At 41.4% G+C, this 18,090-nt stretch overlaps 1 protein-coding gene across 1 annotated transcript in view; it reads right to left on the bottom strand.

Moving 5' to 3' along the window:
• The window catches only part of atosa (atos homolog A), a 29,280-nt gene extending 15,920 nt beyond the window's left edge, over window positions 1–13,360 (bottom strand). Inside the window, exon 1 of the mRNA XM_058088848.2 lies at window positions 12,331–13,360. Within this exon, the coding sequence (XP_057944831.2) occupies window positions 12,331–12,361 (31 nt within the window). The 5' untranslated portion in view covers window positions 12,362–13,360. The remainder of the gene's footprint in view (window positions 1–12,330) is intronic.
• Between the last annotated feature and the right edge of the window lie 4,730 nt (window positions 13,361–18,090).

The following is an 18,090-nucleotide window of genomic DNA, read 5'->3' on the forward strand; positions in this document are numbered from 1 at the left end:
TCAGAAACAGAGATGGAGAATAAACGTTGGAGCTCATGCTGGGAGAGAACACTAATACTATATCTTAAGAGCATTTCGAAAAAAAAAAAACATCCTAAACCAATCTGTATACATGCCACTGGTATTTAGAATGAATAACTTTCGACACCAAAACGCAGGCTGCCAAGCTAATTCCAAAGCAACAGGTGCCACCATATGTCCTTAAGGGAGATTTCGGTAATCATTAAGCATTAGCCCTTTTTGCACCACAGGAACCTTTTCAAGAACCTTCCCTTTTACCATGATATTTTCAAACGCCCCCCTGCATTTCCCAAAAAAAAAAAAACTATCTGGGTATTGAGGTTCCCCAAGCACCAGGCGGCCATTAAGGTCTTTTTCCAGGAACTCATGTGGGACATCTATGTGCTGAAAAACGCTGATGAGTGGAACACAGTCACCATGATTAAGCAAACGTATGGCTACAAACATTATTCATTTCCACAAGCTAATTTTTCACGGCACCTATAGCAAGGTTAACATGTGTTTTGGTAACATGAGCATTTATATGATGCGCCTTATGTGTGCACCGAGTTCGAAAATCTGTAGAAAAAAAATGTTTGGCAGCGACTTTGGTAAGGACTACGCTTGATTGACTGTCGTACGCTGGCAGCAATAAAAAAATCAGAACAATACGTAATACGTACAGTACATACGCTGGCAAGAATAAACCAATCAGAGAACATGACGTAATACGTACAGTACGTACGCTTAACCTCCGCCACATCACAGGCTGCAATATTGGTTGTCTTGCGCAATATATTAGCTAATAAATGAGCATTCGGCCAATGAAAGCGTAGTCCCCTCAATATCATCAACACAATTGAGAACCTCGACCAGCGGAAACGTGGGTTTATTGACTATGAAGTTTGTATCTTTAATTGTCAAAATAAAAATAAATCAGTGGTGACTGGCAAGTACTTTTGGTCGCAGCTAAACTAGCATGAGGGTTGAAACAGCAACAACTGCTGACAAAAATAATTATTTTGCTAGTTAGTTTTTCACCGTGTATCATTTTACATGGGGAAAAAAACGAGATGCGTGTCGACCGTCTTACTGTGTCCTTTCAGATTTCATTGCGTCAGGGACGCGGGACGCGGGACGCGTACCTATCCACATCACTGACACACACGCACACAGTGAGCTGTGTCTCTGAAATGAATATAGGGAAACAGTGGGAGATTACCCTGACAGTCCTCCCATGCTAAATCTTCTTACTGCAGCCCCCGGTGAGATAAATATAGACAACTTGGTACGCTCTCAATATTTTCCCCTATAAACGCTCTGATTTTAAAGTGCAGGTCCCAACATGGCGGTGTTTGATAACAATGTGACGATGCATGCAATCAAGCAGTGCAATCGACTTGTGCATTCCAACTGAATTCTGCATGGTGAATTGCATTGCAGTAACCTGTTATGGTAGCATGTTATTGTCATTTGTAATGTCCAAATAAAACGACAAAATCACAATATGTTGATTGTTGCTCTTACACTGTTGCCTCTGTAGCTAAATGAGTTATACGAAATATTACAAACAATTGTCTGTATGATATATAAATAACACCTCTCCTACAGTGTGAACCAAAAACCATTTCTGGACTAATCAGAGATACCGCAATACCGTCCAAGGTTGACAACATGCTCGTATTCCTTCAGGTGTCACGCTACAGCTTTAGCGTCTAATGTTACTCTGTCCAGACATGTTGATTGCACTGACCCCTTAAACTGCAGAACATTCTGTCCTCCACTCCCCTAAAAGTTTGTCGTGGTGCATTTAACTTGGGAGCATGCTAAGGTGCAGTATTACCATCTCAGGCTCTATGACCTTTGGGTGTAACTGCAAGAGTATCATCATCCGATCGGAATTATTTGGAATTCCAAAATAATAGAAAGACTCCTAACAAACTTTTGTAACCGAGTCACATATCTAGTCTCAATTCTGTCTCCAGACCAGATATAACATTTTGCATTTTCGCAAAAAAACATGCAAGTTGCGTTTTTAATATCAATTTGCTCCAAAGCCTCAAAAAGGCGACACGGTTAAGAAAAACAATTATCAGAGCTGCCCTGTAGCAAAGCATGTTTTCCCTTTCACAACATAAAAGAAAAGTGCAGTCGCTAGAGGAAGAAAAGAAGAGGATGCGTGACACTGGCAGATTTGACGGAGCCCAAGCAGAGAGTACAACAGTTAATAACCAGGGGGGGAAAATGGCCATGTTACCAAGGCAACAGGGACATTGTGTTAAACATTCCCATCACGGTGATTAAAGAACCTGAATGGAATGAGCAGCATATTGATAATGTTTAAAACAACCAAGGCTGTTGTTGTGCTTTGACTAAGGACTGTGTAATTGCACTCTGCTCAGAAATGGTCTGATACATTTTGTGTTGTCGTAAAGTAGATTATAGCAGTATATTCGCTCTCTCTATGTGGTTTGACTGCAGAAGGCCCACGCCCTGCTATCCTTATATTATAGTAACGAGACGTCATCAGTATTCTCACCTTTCAGGTTTGTGTCTGCCTTGTGTCAAAAGAAATTAAAAGACTGGAAGTGACAATGGGCAAGATGAGCCATTTTGTAAACACTGCCTTATTGGGGAAAATGGTTGATTCTGAGCAGCCTTTTTAAATGGGAACCAAATATCGATATGGTCCAATTATTGTTAACAAACCAGCCAATTTATTGTATATTAAGATTAAGATTAAAATATGATATGCTGTTATTCGTCCCTCAGTGGGGAAATTTGTATTGCACAGCAGTAAGATCTGTAATCAGTAATGATCTTGGTGGCACCCTCTATGCTTCGGAATGCATGTTAGGTATCGTCGGAATTTTATAATCGGTCAATGACTTATGTGCAATTAGTTGCCAAGTCCTACCCGTGCCCCTCGAAGACGTTTTGCTTTGTAGTAGTCATGTTTTGCATCCGATTATTCTCTAATTTGTGTCTAAAGTGTGTACGAGACTTTGTGGCAATTCAGCCAAAACACCCTAAAGTTACAGTGGGTGTTTTAAGTGCATTGAGCTGGACATTTTGCATCGGGGTTCTAACAAAGCATTTGGTTATTTTGTTATGAATAGTATAGGTTATAAATCACTTGGCCAGATTATGAAAACATGTTTTGAAATGCCTTATTGTGGTCTCATCTCAAGTTGAAAAACATGGTACTTTTTCGTGTGTGCAAATTACCATTGTATATTTCTAGTTTATACCACAATGCCCTGCAATTCAACTGCTGCCATTGGTTTTTAACTACAGCAGCTGGGTGGCTTTTATACTGAATGCTGAACTATTAAGCTGTCATCCAGCACAGCTCAATGACACACTTTATCAAAGACTAGTTGTTCGCAGAACATTTAAAGTCTTTCTGCTGGACTTGAAACTTGTCTTGTTTGCTCCAGCTTGATTTTGCACAAAAGGTACTTCAAACCCAAGAACTCAGGACACACAAGTGTGAGTGTGTGCATGTGTGTGTGCCGCTCTCTCCGACGTTGCAACACAAAGGGGGGCAGATTTAGTGCACACATAGCAACAAGCCCTGATTGGCTGAGGAGCCTGAGTACAGTTCCAGCTGAAGAGAACCCTTCCTCTGTTTTGTGAACTCAGCTGCCATTGTTCTTCATGCTTGCAAACACACAAGCACGCAACGTCACAGCACCTTGTACTCTCTTGCACCCGCGATTGTTAACCACACACAGAGGTTGTTTGCCAGCTGAGCAACAACACACACCACTGAAGTCATATATGATCACTCGGGGGGGGAAAAAAAAGTTAATCATCATGAGACAACAGACAACTCTGTGGGCAAACTTTTCAGCAAATGTTCATCCATACCCAGACAGATTTCTACTCTGGTTTAAGATCAACACAATAGGTGGCAAAAATCCTAGTTAAAACACTCAATCGACTTAGACACAAGTTGGTAACATATTGTCATGTGTATGGTTTTACCCTAACAATACACCAGCTGACTTATTTCCCCCAACAGGATGAGCTGGTTGGCAAGTCTGACAAACACACTCCCGAATAGTGACCTAAGACAAAAGTTCAAACTGAGAAGGCTTCTATTTCCCAGTCAATCCAGTGGGGATGTGAGGAATTTAGCCTATTTTGGCAAAACACACACAGGCTGAAAAGGCTCTTGATGTTGTTGTAGTACACCGCCATGTTGGAAAGACACAGTATGCCTCTATGTTGTCTCCAGCCATGGCAACTGATGGCCATCAAAGAGCTACTTAAAGCCAAAATTATTCGATTGAGCAGTCCATCAGGGAAATGCTTCCCCATACAAATGTTCCTTCTCGTCACAATGACCTGTTTAGCGGCGAGAGAGAGAGGAAGAAATCAGACATACATGCATGTCAATATATCGAAGCCAGCAAAATTATCGATTATACGATAATTATATTAATTATAAGGTTAATTTATTTATTGATTATTGTGACAGGCCTACAATCCATCCAATAATTTTCTATGCCGCTACTCCTCGTGGGTATGCTGGATCCTATCCCAGCTGTCTTCGGGCGAGAGGCAGGGTACAGGTCGCCAGCCAATCACAGGGCACATATAGACAAACAACCATTCACACTCACATTCATGCCTATGGACAATTTGGAGTCGCCAATTAACCTAACAGTAAAATCTCTTGTGAACTTTCTTGTGAAGCGAAATTGCTGTCAAGCTAAACTCACTTTTGAGTAGCCCATAGGTAATCTGAAGCGAGAGAAAGTGAACACAATGTTCCTGTTGCATTAATTTTTCATAAGCTTTCATACACTTTAACCACAATTGTTCAGAAAATCCCACAGAATCACTGACAGTGCCCAAGTGTCTTTCTTAGTAAGGTCAGGATAGTTGAACTTTAAAAGACTGTTGCTTATTCAATACTATTGAGTTGTGCTATGCATACAGTATACGAGTGAATGCGTGAGGCTGACATTATGACCCTGACATCCGTGCGGGCACACGTTTCAGCCAGAGCCCCAAATCCCTTAATCAGGTGAGAGAGGCCCTCTGCAAACTCATTGTTAAATGTATGTTATGTAATATTGAAGTGTAGCAAGCAAAGTAGGACAGGGTGCAGAATGAGGATTATTAAACTGCACTCCTGACAACAAGCATATTTAAGAAAATCGCCATCAGATTCAATATTCAGATGCATGTACAGGAACGATAGAGATTTTACCGTGCAAAGCAAGGTTCAGTCTGATAGCGAGGGGCTCCTCTTTGCTGTTTCTGTTCATGGTTGAAGCAGCGCATCCAATGGTGGCTCCGGCACACTAGGGCAGTAGGACATGCACGTCTGAAACCAGAGCCAACCTAAAACGTGAACGCACGGGCCTTTGACCTTGCCTGCGCTGCGCTCATGCCAACTTCTAGAAAGGGGAGTCTCGGTGAAGCAATCCAAAGCGGCTCCACGGGCCATGAGGAAAGTGTGTCAGTTGTGGCATTGACATATTGAGGCGGCGCTTGATGACTGTATGTGATTGCCTTAAGCCTCTTTTACACGGCCCGTAGAGGCCGGCTTTTTGACTGCTGGACTGGGAGGGTGAGGAAGACCATCCAAAAAGCCACCTGTGTAAAAGGGTACTCAGTAATTTCAGGACTGGGGAGAGTACACATTGATATTTAGATTATTTTGTACAAAGTAAAAAGAAAAAGTTTTCGTCACAGTAATAGATTCGGGTAACCAAGGCGATTAGCCTACTACATATATGGCAACACACACCTCAAATAGATGAATGGGATTTTTCGGAGAGGCTAACAACCCTGAAGGGTAAAGTCAACATCTTCACAACAACAAGAGATCCACAAGGGATAGCAGAGGAGGTGATCGGGCCCCGTTTGCTTTGAGGCATTGACTCAACTGAACCGAACACGCAGAGCACTTGCTCTGAGTGACAGCTGCTGGGGGCAATTATAAAAGGGACCGCTCTGATTCCCTAAGAGCTTGTCACTCCACCTACGCGCAGATTGTCGTGGTAACTTGAAAGAGAAAGCGCAAAATGCAACAAAACTTGGAAAGCAGCGGAGCATACAAGTGTATCGGTAATTAAAGGTTAAAATGTGAGTACAGAAAATTCATTTTTTTTCCTGGTTTAATTTCTCAGAATTCTATTTTTTGCCTTTTATCACCATAGAGTGTGTTCTTTTTGCACCAGTGCATAAAATGTCTGTTAATTCAATGCAAAAATCCTTACATTCAATGATGCAATACATGGACAGTTTTGCCCACCGTTTCAGAAACTGATTTGCACTTTGCAAATGGGATGTGAGCCTCTGCAAACATTGTTAGAAAATCCTCAACAAACTATAATGCCTGTGCTTGTGATTAAGGAAGTAGTCATCGATGCAATTCCAATCGTTTTCATAACAAGCGGCAAAACACCCTCACACTCATAGGAGCACCAGCATGCTCTGCTAAACTAAGCTAATCCATGCAGCTGAGTTTTGCTTTGCCGACTTAACTGTTGTTTAGTTCAGGAGGGGGTGGAGCTAGTGTTTGTGAGGAGATGCCGCCACGAATGAGCATTCTGCTGGAGAAATTTTTCCGCATACCAACGTTCCTTCTCGTCACGATGACAGCATTTGATTCACATTTTGTCACTTTCCAAGATATTCTGCTCATGTGGAAAACCCTACTTGTTGGCTAGTCTGCGTTATTAATGGTTACTATTACCTCAAGGTTGGGAAGTTCATTCAGGCTATTTCCCAAAACATTATACGTTATGCAATATCAGCACACACCTTCTTCGATCAAGACTTGAGAAACTTACAGTAAAATTACATCTCCCATTACCCGTGCGTTGCCCTGTCAAAGATAAAAGGACGAAAAAAAAGAACCCCCAATAAAAATCAGCTGAGCACAAGAAAAAAAAGAACATTAACCTCAAGACTAACTGTCAACTGGAATGGAGTGAAGATGAAAATCTACCGGGTAAGGCAAAGGCAATTATCCCCCCGCCCCAAAAAAAAAAACACTCAGGGCAGTTAGCTTGCTTGACGAGATGTATACGTGTGAATGGACAAAAGGGGATAGTAGTCTCAAATTTACTGAACCCTCACACTGTTGTTAATAAACAATGTGCTTGACGCCTACGCAACGAGTCCCCGAGGTTGCTCTCAGTTAACACAGCCCGTGTCTAACCATGTATCTTCTGTGAGAGAACCACTACATGGTCGCATTGGGAGAAAACAAAACCGGATAATTAACTGCCGGTTTTGGATTTTGCCTAATTAATTAGGATAAGCACCTTTTCCTGGACTGCTATCTTTTTCTTCACCACAGATCCCTCACATGAAAACACCCCCATTGGCTTCCATGATCCCCCTGACCCAATCACCTTCTGACCCTTACCCCTTAAAATACCACATGCTAAGGGAAGCCCTCCAAGCAGTAGGATGCGATGAAGGGTGTTGGGAACATTTCCAAAAGAAGAGCAGCCATTTCTTATTATAGTGCAGAGACGGTCCTTGATGGAAGTCTTGTTTACTAAGTGAAGCAGGCCAAAAATGGCAATTTCAAAACAAAATCAAGACAAAAAGATATGATTAGAAAGTAGAGTTCCACAGCAATGGGTGAACACCATGCATTCATTATCTGACATCAGGGATTAATATTAGATTACAAATAAATATAATTAGAACATTGTAATATCCGTGTTCCAACTGCCAATACAAATAATTTATATTGCACCCACTCGATAGCCAAGGTAGCATAATGGAATGACCGTGCCAACAAGGCTAAATAAAGAAACCTGAGGAGAGACATTTGACCAACCACTCCGAGAACCACCATGTCCAGATGGCTCGTCCCGCTCCTGCAGCGCTGACTGCTGGTTGACTACGCTGACCCACAGAAGCAATGACATCACTGTACGGGTGTGGCAAGCTGGCAGCATACAGGTGCTCCTACTTTAAGCTTCAATCAACCCGCCCCTAACCCTCAATGAGCCTCAATGGTGTGTCAAGCACTGAGCATGTGTACTTCATATGTTAAATACATGAAATGTTCTATCATTATATAAGAGCTTTACTGCACTGGGAAGACTCCCATGCAGCATCGACACATGGCTACCACACCACTAACTTATAATAACTATTTGCTTCATCCCCTGTAACACTAAGATGAAATGCAGGATGTTTTTTCTTACGTCGATTAAATTGCTAAGCAGAAAATGTGAAAAATATCAAAGTAGTTGTTCCGTATTTCTGTTTGCAGCCCTCAGTGGAATATCCCTGGCATAGACATTACAATGCTGCAAAAACGACTGAAATAACACAAATTTCCAGTTTCATGTAAACAACCCCTACACTTTATCATGCAGAGTCAAATGTTTTGTTGGGTGCAGCTGAGTAGGAAAATGTTAACACCCACGCTGCCTAAAGGTAAAAAAGGCTTGACTATTTGCAGAAGAGCTGAATGAAGGAATATGCAGATAGGTTCAAGGTGAGCAAACGTTATATGACAAGAGGCGAGAGCACCTGTTGTTGTCGTCTCCTGCTGCGGGATAAATCACTGGTAAAGACAGCACGAGACTAGACAGGTGCAGAGCGGCCCAACGGTGTACGTCACTCTGCGTTATCTGGGGCTCTTTGTCAGCGAGAGTATAGATCCGCTGATCCGCTCTCACATGAGTCTGGGACATCTCGGGGCAGCTGTAATCTGGCCGAGGACACGGCAGAAGGTCGGCAGCAAGCAGAGGGACTCACTCCCCGCTTCTAACGATCCGATACACAACACATCACCATACGAACATAACAAAACAACAGTGGAGCGAGGCGCTCCAATATGACCTGCGATGAGGTAATTTAGACTTGCTGCTATTAGCAAGTTTAAAAGGGTGGGGGTTGTGCGAGTGGCAGTTGAGGGTGTAACATAACAACTCCATCACCATGGCTCTTTTGTTCGGGAGATTCCACCACATGACCTCATGCCACCCCGTAATAAAGTCTTTATATGTTTGGAATGTAATCTTTGCAGTTAAGGCTGGGAGGAGAAATGCAATTACAAATTTAACATCAGCAAATTACTTTTTCTAAGGGTTGGGTGGAACAAAAACATCGGAACAGTCTAAAGACGGTATAATTCAGAAACTGATCGGAATATGGGACAATGTCAAACGTGCGTGGCATCAAGCAAGACTTTCGCATATCGTTCAAGAGCTCAGTTTTGCTAGAATCAAAGCATTAGTGCTGTGAAAACATCGCTTTTTTCCCCCTCCGTCCACGGCTAAAACGGGATTTGACACCTGATAGGACGAGCCCTGTCTCTCTCCAGCTGGTGTAAACAAGCCAAGGGTGTTCTTTATACGATCAGTAAAAGCAACATGCAATGAGCAACGTGGTACAACAGTGCAGTGGTGATTGGGTGCAATCTGTTGAACACCCACTCCCACACCAACCTGACTAATCGCTCAAGTTGCAGGAAAAAACAAGGGGAAGTCTGATGACTCTGGTTAGGTCTCAGAGAACAAGATTGTCTCTTCTCTCTTGAATAATGCAACCATGGTCTATTAAATGCAACACAGGGATACCGTATAATCCTGAAAGATTTGTATCCGGAAACAATATAATGCATTTTTGTTTGAATGCTAATTCTGATCCTTTGATCGGAACGTTTTGCGTCATCGTTACACGGTCATCCTTTGGCAACATTGATGTTCACTCAGCTGACACTTCACGAGCTGTACAATATGACAACTAATAAAAGAGTTGAATCTCTCGTTTAAAATGCCTTTCAGTAGTGGCAGTGCAAGTGGCTTTAGGATTGCATTGCATCAAACTATTCAGTGCAAAGCCACTGTAAAGCCATGGACGACATGTCGATTATTCAAGTTTAGACTATTTACATAATAACATTTGAGATTTTTTTTCCTCCGCTTCCACAGCGTCCCCTCCTTTTGAAACTAGAGATAATGAAAAATGTTATTGTGTATTTTTCTTAATTTTTTTTGTCACATCTGTACACCAAACAGAAACCCTGGATTTAATTTCCACACCCACCTGATGATCAAATCAGTGCCAAACAAGATAGACATGTCCAGACAAGTCTCCCTCCAACCAAAAAACTAGCCTAAGGTGCTGTTCTCTTCTTTAGGCCCAAAGGCTACTAAGTAAACACCTTGCTTTCTCTGAGCCACACAGCAGCCAAGTGGATCCTGAGTCCAGCACCCTTGGAATAGTATGTTCTCAATTAACAATAGCTGCCAGTCGTGGAGTAGACTTACCGCCAGCATCTACAGTACTGGCACAAGCTGTCATAATTAGAACATGGCAGCCAAGATGGTATGGTGATCGTACATGACGAGTGACGACCAGAGTGACAAGTTATGACTGAGAACAGTATGGTTTACGTGACATTATCAATATGATGTGGATTAACCTAGAAACAAGTTAATACACTGTAATTTAACTGTCGAGCCAGCACCGTGCCAATTAACTACTTGCACTTACTTTAATTTTAATAATCGAGTCGCCGGATATATTTTGGGTGAGGATTTGAGTTATGGGGAGTCGTGTGTCTCTGCTTGTCCCAGCAGCTGTACAATTCATGGGAGAAGTATTATCAAGCTAATTATCTTAAAAGCCATTTGTGAATTACTTGCATATGGACATGTCCTCCATTTCCAAAAAATATATAAATGCCTTCATCTAAATCTAAAAGAGTTACTTAAGATTAAGTGTCTTAACTTTTAGTAATCTGCATGATTGACTCCAGTTTGTAGTTTCTCTCTGGTAGCATTGACAATATTCATTGGATGAACCAATAATCAGATCATTGATTTACACAAGTTGGGATTGTCCTCTAGAGCCATTTTAAACAACTGTAAATAAGAATAAGATATTTGGATGTGTCACAACTTAGGGATATTAATTAAGGTGTCCAGGAACAACCAAGGAACCACTAAGGCTCCTGCTGGCCATGAACTGGATGGAAACTACCTGAACACCAGTGTCACTGGTCCACCAGCAAAGCCAGTTTTCACACTGTCATGGACGAGGAATATACCAACCATGACAGAAACCTTTTCAGCTGCCCCCAAGATTGCGTTATTCAGCCACAATGACAAGAAGCAGACGCATTTCTGGCACCTGTGGAGTCACTTACCAAAATATTCAGTTATCAATAACTTACTCACCAATAATGGGTATTCAAAGGACATGGGTAGAACCAAAACATGCCTGTTGTATTAAATTATCAACTGCCATTGCCAACTACTGGTCTACTGGAATGCATATTACATGCAAGTCTATGTGACGGGATTGTTCTGACAATGTTCAAGCCATTTTTAGACTGTGCCTGAAGCTACCAGTTATTAGGTTATACAAAAAAAAAACATACAAAGAGAACATACAAACTGTCGTGACCAAACACCACATCACATGACTGTTGCTCTTGCTGTTCTACTATTCACAGATGACCCATCATGCTGTGCTGCATTAGGAGGCTATAATTACCCAAGTCAGTCAGTATGCACTTCATATTCTGGCCAGTCACATCATGAAGATGTCTGCTTCTATATAAAGGCAACTAATGACATTAAAAGGGGTGACAGTGGAGGTCCATGTTTACGCCCTGTGTGTGTGTGTGTGTGTGTGTGTGTGTTGAACGATCACATTACCAATATACTGTCGGCCTGTCAGCAGACTTGAGTGCAGTTTCATAACCCCCTCACAAAAACATAGGCTATCCTTGATTGACTGCAGCTAATCTCATCACAACTGAGAACAGTGGACCTGCTTCACTGCTTTTAATGGTGTTGTCACCAGCAGCCACAACATACAATCAATCACACAAGAGCTTATGTAAAAAAATGTCGATCAGGCCAGGACGCGAATGCTAGGGCACCCTCTGCAAGTGAACGCACAAGTAACACAAATGAGGGTGTCCCCCCCACCCCACCCCTCCTGTCTGTCCCGGTTTCCCCTCCTTGCTGCTGCAGACATGTAAACAGGTTGCTGAGCATAAGGCAAGGAAGGGCGCCTCGTTTCCACAACAGGGGTGGCTTGTCAGGAACATTTTTTTGCAGCAGAGCCTGTCAAAACAAGAGTGTGTAGTGTGCACCAAAAATAAGAAAAAGAAGCATTCAAGCAGAGCACACAAAAAAATTGTGTCCTCATTTGTTTTGAGTCATCCTTTGTTAATTTTCATAACTGGAGACCAAGATCACCAGCTGTTACATCATTCCCTGCACTGATTCCTCTGTGAGGAAACACACATGTGTCCATTTTGGAGATGTGAGGTGTCTGAATTGAGGTGATGGTGGTGGTGGTGAGGGTTCAACCTACCTCGCTCGGCCTTCATGTTGTCCAGTGTCATCAGGGGATATCTCGCTTGCTTCTTGTCTTCAACAGCAAACAGTGGAGGAGCCCTTTTTAGAGCCCGAACCTGCTTTTATTATTAGCTATGAAGTGCGGTGCAGCCCTTGGCTGCCCCTATCCCGCAACAAAGCGTTGCTTTGTTAGCATGCTACTACTGTACGATTACATCGCAGTGGGTTGTTCAAAAAAATAAAGACACCTGAGAAGGCGATGACTGCTTTATGAAGCACGACTAAATTCAACTAGCAAGATGGCTATAATACACAAGGGAGCCCATATTAAAACACCGGAGCCATATTTACGTCGCTTTACATACATGCATGCTTACATACATGCGAGTCAGCTGTGTTGACAACACAAACAATGACTTAGCTAGCAGTAGCTCGCCAAACAAACGGCTGTGTTGTCGCCTTATCGAGCTGTCGGAGACACTCTGGTCGTCGCCATTGAGTTAACAAGTGTTGCCTTCTTTTGTCATGTTGTCATTACAACTTTTCTCCTCCAACACGACAAGCACAGCAGCTCGACTTGACACGCACTCGAAAAACAAAGCTAACGTCCGCTGGCACACGAGAGCTAACTTGAAACGCCAAACGAGCGACAGATAAAAGAGTAAGCGGAATTCTTTGGATGTAAAGTCCGATGAAAGAAACTGTGAATCTTCTTCGTCGTGATGCTTACAGTCTGACCCTCCTCCTCCTCCTTCTTCTTCCACTCCTCCTCACCACCAACGCCACCATCATCATCACTCCTCCGTGGGCTCTTCCTCCTCCCCACGGCTTGTCAAAACAGCTCTTGTCACGTGTCCCAACAACAACCCTCCCTATGATCGTCACTCCTAAAAAAAAAAAATCACCACAGACTCACAGCCATAACAACGAAACTGTCCAAAACTTAAAATATAAATACCATAGCGTATTTAACGCCTTTTTCCTCTGACGTTTGCAAGAACTACAGTAACAAAGACGTGGCTGCTTTCTGCAAGCTGATTGGTCAGCTGAATTGGGAGCTTGTTCACGTGCGCACGTGTCATGAACATTTTGTTCCGGCGTTGGTTGGGGCAGTATGCACACAAAGATCGTCTATTAATAAGACGATGCCGTTTCTTGTTTTTGTTTTTGTTGTGGTTGCAGGTTGACTTGTTGCAATTTTTTTGGACACAAATGGACGTTTCATGCTTTCTTGTAACGTTTTAGGTCAATACAAATAATTTGTAATCCTTCTAAACCCAAGTGAGGTTCATAGGTTCCAGGGGATATGTTGGAATCAGATGAAAATGAGCATGTATGTATGTATTAATAATATTATTGACATATTCGAAATGTAAACAAACATGCAAATATGATTGCCTTTTTGCAGTGCTTCTCTTAACTTGATTATTTCTTATTTTAATGCCACTTTTAAATTTAAATTAAGTACTACTACTACTACTAATAGTAGTAGTCGTTAATATTGTCTTATCTATGCACATTTTTTCTCAATAATGGGCCAGATGGCCATTTAAAATATTAGCTAAAACAACATTACGACAAACAAAACAACGTAAATAACAAGTCGACAGGTTTAAGATTAGTAAAGCAGAAAGTTGCGGTGGCAAATCGGTTTGAACTAGAAGCACAAGAGTGGGACCTCTTTCTTTTAATCGCTTCTTTGTTGGCGTAAATCCTTTGGAAAAGTGCACAGGGAAAAGACCGAAGTGAGAACAATGCAGCTGCCACATTGTGTTATTGTTGTTTGCTACATTGACTATCATTACAAGTCACTAAAAGTAGAATGTGGGATAAAATTAAAAGGTTAACATTTTTACTGTGCCGTCTATCTGCTAAAACAACATTTTTTTCTTCTTTAGAGTTCTGAACTGATTGTATTACTTGATACCAGAGAGTCAGGAGACAGAAAACATAGCCTTCAAAGGGTCAAAGTTCAACACAGCAGTTGATAAGAATGGGTATTTACCCTTCACAGTGGAACAATGTGTTACAAAACAGCCTCCAATGATCGATTTATACTAAAATGTCTCCCCAACTGAATTACTTTTCATATTACTCATTCATAACAACATGTTTTTTAACCTGAATGCATGCAAGCATAAGAAACTGGTTGAAATCAGCTGTCTTTAAAAACAAGCACTCTTTTTTATAATGTTGTTGTTGTGTGAACATTCCATCTCTTGACAGACAAGTGCTATATTATGGCTGTTGCTGAGAATTCACATTTCAACAATAGGAAGTGTGTGTTTGTGTTTATATGTGTGAACAGAATTACATTCAAACTAATAATAGTGGCCATAATAAGCAATTTATGGGGTGGATGACCTGAAATGCTTTTATTTTTGCATCAATATAACATGACACACTCAATTTTGATGCTTGGATTTTTAAATATAATTTCTTGTTGAGATATATTGGTGATTGTTTCCTTAATAGAACTTTATATATATGACCAAAAATAAACAATTAACACCATGGCCGTGATTTATTAGAATTTAGCTTGTTAGACATTGGTGGAGGTCTACCCTTTGTGTGGAGATGTCATGTTGTCTTGGTGACAAAGTACAACAGAGGTGATGTGATCATTTTTAAAACATACATCATAGCTCCATCTAGTGGACAAAAACAAATAATGCTGTGCTTTTTTTCCATTGACAGAAAGCTTCAAAACAATTATTGTTATATGAAAAGGAGAGGGCCTGCTTGTGGGTCCAAACATGAAGTGATGAATACCAGACTACACACACACACACACACAAACACATAATTATTTATTCCCATTAAAAAACGACTCTGACGTTCTGGGGTACCACTAGATGGTGCCCACGTACCACCAGTGGTACTCATTCCACCGTTTGAAAATGAATTACAAGGTTTCCCAATCATGTGAAAAGGTGTTTCACATATCATTTGTGGCTGTTTGTGGTCAAAATGCTTTAGAAGACACCTAAGCTTACATTCGGGCAAGAGGTACACCCTGGACTGGTCGCCAGCCAATCACCGGGCACATATAGACAAACAACCATTCACACTCACATTCATACCTATGGACAATTTGGAGTCGCCAATTAACCTAGCATGTTTTTGGAATGTGGGAGGAAACCGGAGTACCCGGAGAAAACCCACGCATGCACGGGGAGAACATGCAAACTCCACACAGAGATGGCTGAGGGTGGAATTGAACTCGGGCACTAACCACTCGCTCACCGTGCAGCCAAGCTTACATATATATAAATGGTCAATGACTTACTGTATCACCTATTACCTGCTAAATCCACCCCCTAAAAGGCGTTTTACTTGATGGCAGCCATATTTTTCCTCAACATGTGCTGGTCAGTCGCCTAAAGGTGTGTAAGCGAAGCCCTAAAAAGTTACAGTTGGTGTTTTGTTTTCAGGTCGACACAGTTGCCTGCATGCTCACCCTTTAGTGTGCAGAGTTTCATGACCAGAAGAGTTGGCTTACACGTACAAATACAGACTATGTCGAGTTCCTGAGAACTTCCTGAGAACCTATCCATCCATCTTACACGCCGCTTACCCTCACTAGGGTCACGGGTATGCTAGTGCCTTTGGTTCGCCAGCCAATCACAGGGCACATATAGACAAACAACCATTCACACTCACATTCATACCTATGGACAATTTGGAGTCGCCAATTAACCTAGCATGTTTTTGGAATGTGGGAGGAAACCGGAGTACCCGGAGAAAACCCACGCATGCACGGGGAGAACATGCAAACTCCACACAGAGATGGCCGAGGGTGAAATTGAACTCGGAACTCGTAGCATTGAGGCCTGTGTGGTAACCACTAGACCGCTGTGCAACCTAACTGCATAATATATGTAATCTAAAATACTGTCAAAATAAGCCCTGCTAATGTTAAGATGTAAAAAAATTGAAATACTCTAGCAAAAAAAAAATTTGCTTATTGGTCTCTTTTTTAAAAGTGTAAAAATAAGTCCAGCCCTGTTCATATTATGAAGTTAAAAAAAAAAGACAAATATTTTATTTCTACAACAACTGTGACATTTTTGGACAATTTGGAGTCGCCAATTAACCTAGCATGTTTTTGGAATGTGGGAGGAAACCGGAGTACCCGGAGAAATTCCCTCACTAAAAGTTGCAAGTTCTTTTTTGTTTTCTTCTTCTCTACTTTTGTCATGTTCTTTTTTGTAATTTATATATTTTTTTTATCCATACATATTTTGCCGCTTATCTGAGATCAGCTCACGGGAACAGCAGCCTACTACTTTGTCTACTTTGTCCAACTACTCCCAGTGGATCCTTAGGTGTTCCCAGACCAGCTGAGAGCCATAGTCTCTTTGCTGAGGCCTCCTATACCGGCCAGGACGTGCCTTTAACTTCTCCCCAGAGAGACTTCATCTGGCTCCTTTCAATGCGGAAGAGTAGCGATTGTCCTATAAATACTACATATATATACTTTTTTTTAAATTTGTTTTTATTTAGAGTGTTTAGCATGTTGACCCCACAGTCAGGAGATCGGGAAGACCTGCTTTCGAATCCCTGCTTGGGCATCTCTGTGTGGAGTTTGCATGTTCTCCCCGTGCGTATGTGAGTTTTCTCCGGGTACTCCGGTTTCCTCGCACATTCCAAAAACATGCATGTTAGGTTATATGTGCCCTGCCATTGGCCAGGGTGGACTTCACATGTTCTATCCCAAAGTCAGCTGGGATAGGTTCCAGGGAACCTTAATGAGAATAAGCAGTCTAGAAAACAGATGGATGGATAACAATATAATAATAATAATAATAACAAGAGACATGATTTAGAAGCTGGAAATAGCAACAGTTTATTCTCTACTTTTTGAGACTACAGAAAAAACATTTGAACACTGAAAAAAGCTGGATGACATCATCACTTGCCTCTCAAATGTCTTGTCTTTTTTTTTTTTTTCTTGCTTAGCAATCACAACAGATGATATTGCACGGCACTGAGAAAGCAGTATAGCAAAACCTCGGGAAAGGAAAACAAAACAAAAAAAAATAAAAATCAGGGCATGAAACATGGAGTTATATATGGGAGGGTAACACAATAGCATGATGTCTTACACACACACACACGCATACACACACATACACACACTCACACACTGTAAACGGAAGAAGCATTGTGAGTCAAAACAAATAAAAGCAAACAAAACAATGCCATTTCATTCAGCAAGTGCAATCCTAAATCCTCATTAAATATGGATGAAAACAATTATGCTTGTTTATTATAAAACCCTTCAAGCATCTTTGCATGTGAATTGCCGGAGGACACTCCTCTGTGAGTGAGAAACTACGTTCCCCAGCGTTTAGAGAGCCGGATGATTGTCTTAGGCGCCGTAGTATTTGTTGTTGTGAGACTTGGAACCCAGCATGGGAACTCCTTATACGGGCAATATGAGATTATGGCAGGGGGGGCGGATAAAGAGGTGCACTTGCATCAGTCATTCCATCACAAATACTTTTACATCATAAAAATGCAACCTGCACTTAAAAAAACCCCAAAAAAAACATGACTTTTTTTTTTACTGCATAACCAAAACAATGAGAAATTCAGGTCAGCCTGCTCCATGCAATTAATAAACAACAATAATATGAAGTTGATCCAAATGACTTATTATTAACTGGTAGAGAATTGTATTATTTTAGTTCAACACACAACACAATATTGTTTAACTACTACGATACAGTTGTGTGACAAGAAATTAATAATTTAAGTAGTTTTGGAGCGT

Source organism: Doryrhamphus excisus, linkage group LG13 (assembly GCF_037039965.1).
Source record: "Doryrhamphus excisus strain RoL-2023G ecotype Guam linkage group LG13, RoL_Dexc_Guam_v1.1, whole genome shotgun sequence".
NCBI classification, from domain to species: Eukaryota; Metazoa; Chordata; class Actinopteri; order Syngnathiformes; family Syngnathidae; genus Doryrhamphus; species Doryrhamphus excisus.